The 12,619-nt window shown below is 39.7% G+C and overlaps 1 protein-coding gene across 3 annotated transcripts in view; it reads right to left on the reverse strand.

Moving 5' to 3' along the window:
* Positions 1 to 12,619, reverse strand: part of ntn1a (netrin 1a) — a 163,706-nt gene that overhangs the window by 22,626 nt on the left and 128,461 nt on the right. For all 3 annotated transcript variants that reach the window (XM_080208891.1, XM_080208890.1, XM_080208892.1), the window contains one exon: positions 10,218 to 10,292. In XM_080208891.1, the coding sequence (XP_080065017.1) occupies positions 10,218 to 10,292 (75 nt within the window). The remainder of the gene's footprint in view (positions 1 to 10,217; positions 10,293 to 12,619) is intronic.

Genomic DNA, 12,619 nt, shown 5'->3' on the forward strand with positions numbered 1-12,619 from the left:
ATCCCTTCAGCAGCTCTTGGTTCATTTCTGCATCTGAATGATTTCTCTGGCACAAAAACGCTCTTGCATCTAATAATGGTGTACCTTAATTTTCAGTCAAATGTAAATGTTTATAGTTCCCTTTGAGCTGCCAGTGAGATCAGCATCCATATAAACCCACAGCAGCCAAAATAAGAATGCTTGTTTCTATGATTCCAGTGTTAGATTTAGTATTTCTCCCTGGGGCAGACAGTGAACAGAAGTGAAACCAGTCATTGTCATGTCTCACCCCTGGCCAGCAGGTTGAAGTAGTGAGGATCCAATGAAAACTGTACGTCAGTTTACTTTATCCTCCCCACATTCCTGAATAAAAACTGAGAAGAATTGGTTACCTGAAGACAGATTGAATAACAAGAATAGATCGAAGGGCATAACTGATTTCTAGTCATCAGTTTGAGCTGCTATTGTACAAATTTTACCACAATTTCAAAACTTGTTTCTCCACCAAAATATATATAAATGTACTTTGGGGAGGGCAGTATAATGCAAAATCTAAAATTGAAGAGCATTTGTCTCAACCTTGGAATGCTTTTCATTTTGATTTTGGAACTGTGCCAAAAGTCTTGCTTCAATCACCTGGAACTCATACCCAATTGCTCTACTGCCATTCACCTCAGCGTACTCTTGAAGTTTCCTGCTGCACAGTATCTTTTGCAAGTGCATATGTTAACAGTTAACAGTTCCAAAGGCAGAAGCATCTATGTGGGGGGCGGGGGTGCCAAGACTGCATTTCCCATAATATTCCTGTCTTTGCAACTAAGATTTATCGTAGCTTTTTCAGTATTACATGAACACTGAATTACGTACACAGACTCCAAGCCTAGCGAATGATCGCATCACAGCAGTCCAATATGATCATCTTACACATACTTTATTATTATATCTCATTAGCTACCAAATATTGTTTTCCAGCTTCATTAATGGTAGGCCCATTAGGATTACTTTACTTCAGAATTTGCTTTACTAGAATGGGAATATGATTTAGAAATGGTTATTTATGTATGGAAGTTTGAGTGGAGATGCCTTTGCCAATTTAAAGGAAATTGCATACAACTGGATTCTCAAGAGCAAAGAATTATTTGAATTTGAACTTCCATATTGATGTGCGTTTCTCCCTTGGGTGTGAGGCAAAGAAAACCAAGGTCTTATTTTTCCAATCATATTGCCAACCATAACCCATTAAAATGAATGGACTGCTCTCAGCTTTTTGATTGGAAAACTTAGGCTAATAGTTAGAACATTTAATTTCTACTTTAGTAAAATCTGGATAAACAGTTCGTGCATCATCTCAAGGGGCTATCTTGTTTCCTAACCTACCGATTTCCTGTCCTGATGGCACTGACTCCTTGCTAGGGTATGGTTCTACAGGCACCCGTCACTCGCCACTACTTTACTCAAGTGACTATTCCTCATTCAATGATTGTTCACAGACTATTGGACTGCAAGGGCACGTCCAACTGGGAATGAAACCTGCTCGGCACGGTCCAGCTACTCACTGGATAAACTTGCAATACTGTCAAGGGATCCGAAGGGGCCAATTTTCGAACACAGCTCCACGCTGCACCTCCCAAGTGTAAGTTCTGGTCATAAATTACGTTGCGTAAACTGCAACATCAGCGTGGTTCAGTGGCATCAGTTGGTTCCAGCTCGATTTACTATGCCAAAGCGTTTGTATGTTTGGTGATATCAGGATGTTACACACCAATCAAATATCTGTCACATTAACATTTATATTTGCTTTCATTTTAATAGTGCCAGAAGGTAAGTGTAGCAAGAGCAAATATAAAAAGCATGTCTCTTTTTCCTCATTACTTCTGTTAACTATCTGATGACTAAAAGACTTCAACACTTCAACATTTTAAAGCACATAGAGTAGACTTGCAACATTTTTTGAGGGGGCAATTAGATTTCTTCATTCAGTGCACCCTTGCCATGTGCAGTTTTTTTGACATGTAGAAATGCAACTGCTGACGTGAGGACGTTCAAGTTGGAGTAACAACAATAACAGTCACCTGGGTTTGAAGATGTTAGCCCTTTGAACTGGCTTTCCCACAGATAACCCATCAACCAACTGGCTTTTGAGCCTTTCTCTTCCATTTGATTTGAATTTGTGATGTGACGAGGGATTCAAAATGAGTTTGACCATCTTGTAATTGAATGTTCTCACACATGTCTTTGCAAACCAATCTGGGGATGAAATTAAACAGTGCAATTTCTGTACAAATGCTTAACATGTTGGACACAGAATTGCTTTGTCCACAGTTGTGAGGGAGGTGTTCTACCGTGGGTGATGCCTTCACCGAAAAGCAGAGGAAGGGATTTCTAAAACAAGTGCATCTGTGCACGAACGTTGCAGTATTGTGCGATTTCATCCCAAAAGAATTTCAATAGTTAATGGAGACTAAAGGCATCTAGAGGATACGAATTCCTGAAATGTTTGCTTTAATAACTGCTACAAATCTGTACTTTACAGGAACATACGGTTCAATCTTATACAGTTGCTTTAAAAACCTCCAAAAGAATGTTGGCAGGAATGATTGTCGGATGCCATCTCGGACTGTTTCTTTGTATGATGGCCATTTATAACCATTGTGCAATCAAACTGGCCCTGATCACAGACAGCTACTGGCATGCATTAATAATCAGTTAATGGACACCATCTGCTCCATCATTATTGTTGGTTGCAAAATGATAAAACCAATTGGTCATTCTCCTCGAGTGTGTTAGATTGTTTGTTAACTGTTGTATCCATTGCAAACCCCACTATAAACAGTAAAAAATGTTGTTGTTACTACAGTAGTTATAAAATATTTTTAAAAATTTGAACGCATTAAAAAGCACCAGCACCTTACGTTTCTTCTTTTTGATGTATCCATAGGGATTGTACTGTTTAAAGAGGGTGTAGTCAGAGAGTTACCCTCTTAAAAAGGTATTTCCTCTTGCTTCCACATGAAAATATTGTAATGACAACCGATTCTTAATGGTGTTAGACAGTAACCAAAACATTGCAGCAATGATGATCAGGATGGATGTGCTTGTATCAATATACAAAAATCAGCCATTCAACCTCTCGAGGCTGCGTTGCCATTTGATAAGAACATGGCTAGATTAGATGGGACTAGGACTAGACAGGATAATGCAGGGAGGATATTCCCGATGGTGGGGGAGTCCAGAACCAGGGGTCACAATCTGAGGATTAGGGATAGACCATTAAGGACGGAGGTGAGGAGACGTTTCTTCACCCAAAGAGTGGTGAGCCTGTGGAATTCATTAACACAGGAAGTAGTTGATGCCAAAACATTGAATGTCTTCAAGATGCGGCTGGATATAGCACTTGGGGTGATTGGGATCAAAGGTTGTGGGGAGAAAGCAGAATTAAGTATTCAGTTGGATGATCAGCCATGATCGGAATGAATGATGAAGCAGGCTCAAAGGGCCAAATGGCCTCCTCCTGCTCCTATCTTCTATGTTTCTGTGTTTCTATGGCTGATCTATCTGTGTTTCGAATTCCACGATTCCATCTACCCCCCGATAACCTTTGATTCTCTTTCCGACCAAGGATCCTCCTACCTCCACTTAAAAATATTCAATGATCCTGCCTCCAACCCTTTTGAGTTCCAAAGTTGCACAACCGTCTGAGAGAAAAAAAATCCTCTCATCCCTGTCTTAAAAGGGAGCCCCCTAATTTTAAAACAATGCCGCCCTTGTTATGGATTCACCCACAAGAGGAAACATCCTTTGCATGTCCACCTTGTCAAGATCACTCAAGATCTTATATACTTCAATCAGATAAACTCTCACTCTTCTAAACTGCAGTGGAAACAAGCCCACTCTGTCCAATCTTTCCTCATAAGACAACTAAATTTCTGCTACTCAAACTGCTATGCATTTCTTCTGGGACTTTCTGGTCCCAGCTATCATGAAATGCTTGTCTTGGGGAACTCTTTTGGAGCAGATTTAGGGGAAGACAGGACATGCTCCCTTTTTATGACATTCACTGGTAAGTTTAAAGGTCAAGTCTTTGAATGTTAGCAAATGAATGAATGAATGGGGAGGTGTACGAGTGGGGGTTTGGACCGTGATGGTCATCAGATTGGGGAGGAGGGGGGCGATAGTCATGTCTGGTCAGGAGGGTGGTCAGTTGCGTTGGAGGATAGCTGGGATGTCAGAGGAGGAGGCTGGTGACCAGGAGTGCTCGGGGGAGAGGGGTAGGTGGCAATTGGGGAATAGGTTATGTAGTTACCCAGATGTCAGAACAGTTTTTAATTTGTGCAATGTTTCCTGAGTAACTATCACGGACCCACCCAAAATCTCTGACTCGGCCAACTCAGAGCTAGAGATGATACTGGAGAGTGGGGAATTCACATTTTCTGTGCAATTCCCACATAGGTATGCACATCAGGACATCCACAAGGTGCAGATGTGCATCTTCAGTCGTACATCCAGTCTCCGATCATCTAAACCATTCAAAATTTCTAAACCAGAATTTTTAAAAATGTATTCGAGGGTTGTGAGGATTGTGGGTAAGACCAACATTTATTGGCTGTCCCTAATTGCCCTTGACAAGGTGGCATTGTGTTTCACGTGGCAATTTGAATCCATAATAACAAGATCAAATTCTGTGTTCACTCCAACTGTGCTCGAGTACTAAAGCTGATTTGCAAACCACAAGGCTGATATGGCGAATGTTCAAGTATTTGAGAAAATTGAGCACGTTTTAGCCCACTTTGGTTTTTCAGTGATACATCTCCATGAAGTAGTGGTTGGTCACACACACAGCAATCATTTACTGATTCTAGATCCGATGTCTGCTGAGCTACGTCAAAAATTGCACTTTGAAAATATCACATGGTGCATAACAATCTTCAACTGTGGTAAGTAAAAGGATACAAGGCCCCATAAACTATTACAGAATCAAACAACATTTCAAAGAGGATATTTTGGGGGAATGAGTTCCTCTGTTCACTAATTGTAGAAAAATTGGAGGCTGTTTCTTTGTAAACAGGCTTATCAGTTGTTACAAATAGCGCATGAAGGAATTCTTCCCATGTCTATCAACACAAAGCAAATATCAGAGAGCAGTTCAGCACGGCCTGTCTTTAACTGCTTTTCCGAGAAGCACCAACTATAATTTCCAACCACATAGACATTTTTTTGTTTGTGATAACTAATCTTAGGAAATGTCCCCATGGAAATAATGAGATAAAGTACAAGTTATATTTGAGATACACAAGTATTGGGAAATGTTTTCTTTGATTGCATTGAGAATGCACATTGCAAACTTTGCAACACTGATGGATCAAAACAAAATTGATCAACTTTTTTCGGTGCTGTTGCTGTACAGGGTCAATCTAGATGCAATCTGAATCAAAATATGCTTAAAGTGATTTTTTTGTAGTATACATCACAAGCTTTTTCTCCTTCAGATAATTGTAGAGAAAGTAATGGAAAGATTCCCAGCCGATTGAACATGTCACAAACATTTCCTCTATGGCCAACAGATCCTGGTACAGGACTTGAACCATAAGATACTACTGCACCACAAGATCTGTGCTTAACATTAGTGATTGCTTTATTTTCATAGATTTTACCCGTTACCGTTTCTGCAATATTAATTTGATCTTATTTTCATCTAAAGCAAAATCATTGTTTCCGGGAATTTAATGTTATTGCATTATTAAATGAATAGAATCAACTAAAGTTGAATGATTACAAATGTATTGTTTTGAGGTAACTGCTGCTGGAAGAACTAATTTCTGCCAGTATTATACATGAATGGGATTGAGATTTCACCATGCACTTTCTCACCAAGTTCAACATAAATGCTGCATTCATCTGAAGAGGGAACTGCAGCTGGTCAGTCGCTGCACTCTTTAAACAGACAGAAATACTGTAACATGAGATAAATGCTCTCTCCAAATTAGGGACTTTCAGCACTTTAAAACAACTTTCACTCCTTTCGCATGTTAAGCATTCAGAGAAAAAAATGTTGGAAGTTATGAGCTCCCTCGGTGTCTCAGTGAATTGAATTCGTGAACAGCTGAACCAGACAGGCCAGTGTCAGGTTTGATCTATGCTCACTGATGCTTCTCCTGCTAATTTCAGGTGGAGCTTTGGTCAATGTGCTGCAATTAGCCTCAATGCCAGTGTGGGGGAAATTGGCCAGAGTTCTCTAAGTCATGGAGACAGTGCAGCACAGAAAGGGACCATTTGGCCCATCAGATCCAAGCAGGCTCTCCGTAGAGCAATCCAATTTGTCCCATTCCCCCTCCCTAGTCCTGTAGCACCCCAGGTTTATTTCCCTCAAGTGCCCATTCAGTTTCCTTCTGAAACAATTTATTGTCTCCACTTTCACCACCGTTGGGGTCAGTGAGTTCCACAGTATTATTATGCTTCCTCACATCCCCTCTGTATCTCTTGCACAAGATCTGAAGACTATCTTGCAAACCCCCACTGGAAGTACACACCTGAGAAGGTTCAGCAAGGAAAGAATAAGATTTGGTGTCAATGCTTCCTATGTTATAGCCTATATTCACGATTGAAGCTGAAACATAAATATTGGTCACTTAAACAAGGTAATGGAGAATGACCAGTGCCATCTCAGGAAAGGGAGGAAGCAGATTGATAGCTTTTCTTTTAAGATATTTGTTACTCTTGTCAATTTTTTCCCCATCTTTCTTTCCTGTAGGCATCTGATTCCACAATTATCATAGAATCATAATGGTGCAAAAGGAGGCCATTTGGCCCATCTAGTCTGCACCGACAACAATTCCCCCTTAACTCCACATATTGACAAGTGCCCCTGACACTAAGGGGTAATTTAGCTTGGCCAATCAACCTAACCTCAACATCTTTGGCGATGTGTTTTTAAAGATGCTACATATCCTCTGTTACCTCATCTGACTGGAAAACATTCATGTGTCAGCCTTGATCGTGAGTACCGCCATAACCATGTCCAACCCTCTCTCACCCAAACCTACAGCCATGCACTGCCAGCAGGATTTCAGGTATTGATTAATACCTAAGGCAGGGACTCTATAAGGCCAGTGATTGTCATTCCTATCATTCTCCTAGCTGGGATTTAAACACCAAAGACTGAGCATAAAAGATTTAACCTGTCTGATTTCTCACTGGACAACTTTAATGGGTTTGGGAGATTTATTTAATATTATACATTTACTGATACTGTGGATGGGATTTTCCAGCCTTGCTCACCCCGACACTGGAAAATCCCGCCCGAGGTCAATGGATCTTTTCATGGTCTGTCCCTTATCCGCTCCGATTCCCATTGAATGGTGAAATTCACCCCCAGATTTTCACGAAGTATCCTTACAATGACTGTTTGAAAACTGACAGTTCTTGTGCAGTATTTTAATGGGCGGTATAATGGCACACTGGTTAGCATTGCTGCCTCACACCATCAGGGACCTGAGTTTGATTCCTAGCTTGGGTCACTGACTGTGCAGAGTCTATACATTCTCTTTGTGTCTGCGTGAGTTTCCTCTGCGTGCTCTGGTTTCCTCCCAAAAGATGTGTTAGTTAGGTGCATTGGCCACACTGAATTATCCCTCAGTGTACCCGAACATGCGCTGGAGTGTGGCAATTAGGGTTTTTTTTTACAGTAGCTTTCATTGCAGTGTTAATATAAGCCTACTTGTGACACTAATAAATAAATGTGAAACTTTAAACTTAAATATGCCTTTATATGGTGACTATCATGATGCAAAATTTGCCACTTACTCCAGAGCTGAATCCTACCCCAAATTCCATCTACAAGTCATCTGAGACTCCCCTTAATGCAGGCAGTCTGATAGCACTTGGATTTAACATCACAGGGAGTCTCATGTGGTATTAAATCAGGTACTCATGGGCCCGTCAGATTCCTCTCTTCTTTTTCGATTTAACCCACTATTTTAAATGGCCAAACATATACCTGAAGCATAAAAGCGCCATAATTATCTTTAAGTTGTGCTTTTCAGAAACTGTGTCCTGCTGAACAAGTTTTTATTTTCAAATGACATAATCAGTCTTGTCTGTGTCAGTTTTCAGAAAGAGAAACTGACTCATTAGTTGCTTGTTGACATAATCATAATCATAATTTCAAAAATCTGTTTTAATTTTTTTAGTAACCATCCATCAATAATCCTGCATCTGCTGATTAAATTTCACGCTGGAACCAACAGTATAAATTTTTTCTGTCATGCATGGCAACTGTGACTGATAAGAGTGGATGATTTTGTTCTGTTGGCTGCTTATCTGTCAGCATAGCACTAACACTCTAAATGATCCCAAAGTGTTATCAGAGAAAGCTTAAATGCGAGATGTCAAATATGCAAGAAATGAGTTATGTGATAAAGGGGAAACACATTCAGATTTTGTTTTTCTCCAAGGATTTATTGACTAATGATTCCTACAAACATTAATGGTCACATACTTATAAGTGGAAGTAGGGCGCATTTCATAGAACTTCTGTATGCTCTTAGCATCTTTCTGTAACGTTTCCCACCCTATCGATCTCTAAATGCTTGCCTGGGGCCATAATGTTCAGGCCAATAGTGTGATCGAATCCAAATTCTTTGGCTGCAGCATGCTGTGGTGGGAGAAGGCATGCAGAATTGGGATGGCATGGATAGTGTAATCAGTTTTTCCATGTAGGAGAACACACCACTCAACAGCTTAACTGGGAACAGCCTAAAGAGATGTGAAGCAATTCAGAACATTCCGATTAACTTGCTAACTCATTTCCCACCACCTCCAACGCACCAACCCATGGTGTATTCTCAGAAGAAGTGCATCTGAAGTATGCTGCATTGCTATACCAAAGTTGGTTAGAAACATCTGCATGACATTCAGATAAAGGATATTGACAACAGGTTGAAGTTTAGGTTACCATACATGCAGCCGAGAAATAATCTGGCAACAAGTTAACATAAGGAATGGTGCAATAAGGAGTAGCTGACAAGAGTGCAAATGCTTTTGAGATAACAGGCAGGCGAGAGAAAATAATTAGAAAAACATGTAGCCTTTTCAAAAAAAGGCTTAAATAGAAATATACATCTGAGGACATCAAAGTGACATTGATATATCTTTAAAACTATATAATTAAGAGATGTACACTTAATAGGCTGTAGGCTTAAAAGGATAACAAACTGAATTATGCATAGACAGAAAGGCAGTATCAATTACCGATCAATTATCAATTACAAGACATGGATTTCAGCTAAACAGCAGTTGGTATATTATCATTGACCTTGGCATTCTTGCTGAGGTTGCCACTCAAGGCCTGTGGTTTATATTACAAAAGGGTACATACATGGACATCAGGTGAGAGAACAGGATTAATCTTAATTACGATCAGGCAAGGTCGATAACATATTTCAAACTGGACTGTGGGAGCAAATGCAAGTTGATACTCGTCAAAGATAAATTTAAGATGCACACTAGGAAAATCTTTTTTATATATATATTACAAACAGCAAAGGTCCCAGCGCTGATCCCAGAGGAACACCACTTGAGAAAGCGATCTACAAATGGCACAGACATCCAGGACAAGTAATGGAGGTGAAAACGCTGGAATAATCTAGGGAACGATTTAATGTTGATCTTTATATAATGGATTATACTCCTCTGTTATTATCTTGTGAATGGTAATGTGTTTAACCCGGATGGTGAAATAATAATTCCTTGAACTGGGAATTCTTTGAAAAACTTGGAAATTTAAGCAGATCATTAGACAGAGGAACTAATTCACAAACTCTTAAATGAGCATCGACAGTAACTTACTTCTTATGTAACACCTAGGACTTTGAATGGAAGAACCAGTGGTCTGCATTCCAATCCTGGCTTTGAAGCATTTATTAATATTTACTCTATTCCACCAAATTGTTCTTATTGCTTACTATGTTCCCTGCTTTTCTTGACTATTTTTATGAACATGTCAGTGCATTGGTCAGAGAATACTTAAAGCTTTTAGCTGCAGGAATAAATGTATGTTCAATGGATCTGACATATACATAACAGAAACAATTAATTTTATTCCTTTTCAGTAACTCAATTCCCAAATTAGATGACGTATCGAAAAGACAATAGACAAATCTGCTGCTGGGTTCCTCGGAAATTATCACAGAAAGAGAATTACGATCCCACGTAAATATAATTGTTACAAATATTCTACTCACCATAATCTTTCTTGCAATATTTTTTCATATTTATTTTCAGTTTTCCCTTGGAAGCCTTGCAGTATGAGTCACAGTCTGTTGTGGGATGGAGAAGTAAAAACACACACATTAGGCTACAAAAAGACATGGTAAAAACAGCATTGCTCAGAATAGCTGAGTCCTTACGGAATCCATCTGCTGCTGCCAATTGTGTTGTCTAATAGGTCTTATAGAGCATTCATAACGCCTTAATTTCTATAGAAAAAGTCACACAAAGAGCTCTGTCTGGTAAATACTTTGCTGTCTGCAGGCAGTCTTTGCCTTATTTGAGATCTGTAGGCCTCCCCTATTTACACCACCCAGGTCTCCTTTAAGCCACAGATTCCCCTCCTGTCAAAGTGGCACTGGCCCCTGATTAAGGCCCATAGATACCTCATTGTCACCTCAACTCGGGCTTGTGTCAAACTTTGCTTTCTTTCCATGGAGCTTCTGACTACAGGTCATTCTCAAACAACAGAAGGTCAGGCAGGAAATGAGGAACCCATTGGGCATTAGCAATGCTTTTGGTGTCCTCTCAAGATAGGTGAACAAATAAATGTTCCACAAAGCACTTTTCATTTATATTGAGCCTGTTGCCTCTGCCTACTTTGTTGCTGCCTGCCTTTCCTCTACTTGGCTGGAGTGATAAGACACATTTGATATATTAGTTAACATACACATAAGTGAGTACATCCAAATAAAACCTTTTGTTAGGACTGGATCCAGAGACTTCAGAGACTGTTAAAGTCATATTGCCTCCAGTGAGGCCCCCTCCACCTATATACATTTAAGTGGCTAGCAAAATAAAAATATAATGTGCCTCTGTTCTCACTCCTATGTCTCAAGAGGAATCATCCACGCATTTACTCAAAACAGCCCTTGCTCTGTCACTCTCACATGTAGAATGGGTTATCTATACACCTCTGGCAAAAGTAGGCAGGAGTATAGTGCCACTCTGAGGCAATTTTCCACTCTCAAATCCTCATTGACATATAATTACTCACATAAAAATCCCCCTCTAGAATAGCCGTTTCCTGCACTGGAACTTACGCACTGATCACTGTATTTAACTATTCTGGCAGGTGAGCGGGACACATCTCATCGAAGCCCAATCCTGTCATCTATGCACATGCACCTCTAGCCAGGAATGGGTATGAAATGATTGCTGATCTTCCTCAGTCCAATGGTGACAAAGTTGATTCTAAAAACCCTCAGCTGAGATCAGGTAACTTGGCACCTATCGAGAATTAATTCTAGGATCTTCTGGTCATGCTGACTCTGATTTGCACTGACTTTACCAATTGGGTCTTCACTCAGCCTTGTTGTCCTTCTTTAACTTGCTACTGTCTCTTCATTCCATATGACTTTCTTATACAATGTCTTGATCTGTCTTGTGGTGCTCTACTTTCAAGATAGTTTCTGTGGCATACTACACACACACACACACACACACACACACATGCACAAATACATCCACATTGTTGGCTTTCAGTTGGTTAAATTGACCTAAATGTAGCTGTTGAGGCATCAGTCACTTTGTTGAAAATCAGCCAACCAGCAATTTGCCTGAGCTAGCTTAAAAGTCAGGAAATGAAATTTAAACAACTTAGGAAAGAAACCTGATGGCTGTGTTTTCATCAGTACGCATGAGATAATATTCCTTTTGGAAAAGATTGGTTTGGCCATAACGACATTGCAACAATGCTAAATTTTTATTAAAGAAATAGATGATGCACCAGAAACTTAAAATTAACTTCAGCATTTCACAAACAAAATTACACGCAAGAAACAAAAAGACTCATTTCTTTTCCAACTTAAAAAATTCATTAGAAAACCAAATATATTTCACTCATAGCATCAACCAATGCATTGTTATAACCTTTCTTTTTGGAGCTTTTAAGGGCTAGAATATGAACAAACTTCATTGTTTTTCTCTTAGCTCAGCCAGGGCTTTATTTTCTTTTATGTTTTGAGTGAAAGCGGTTGCCTAGGCAACAGGGGAAAAAAAGAAAAAAGCAGAAACATTGCAAGTAATACAGAATTAGCCCCGAACAAAGCTAAATTCCGATCCAAATGGAAGTGAAGCCTATGCTAACTCTGTTTACAATTAAGTTTTTTTAAAAAAGCACCAAGATTTCCCTGGTTCCTTACTTGCTGCTCATTCGAAAAATTACATTTAACAGATGCAGATGGGGCAGTGTGGCCTGGAACTCGGGCATAAACCTCTATCTGTGGACAACCGAGTGCAAATGAGTGCACAGTAGCAGGGTTTTCTTCTTGTTCAACAAGATTGATTGAAAAACAAATTGCTGCAAATAAAGCATGTAATTAGATTAAAGCCCTCGCCCAAGTTACCAGGACTGAAACCAAATGGTTGGCATTTG

Source organism: Carcharhinus amblyrhynchos, chromosome 21, assembly GCF_965287045.1.
Source record: "Carcharhinus amblyrhynchos chromosome 21, sCarAmb.v2.hapA, whole genome shotgun sequence".
In the NCBI taxonomy this organism is placed as follows: Eukaryota; Metazoa; Chordata; class Chondrichthyes; order Carcharhiniformes; family Carcharhinidae; genus Carcharhinus; species Carcharhinus amblyrhynchos.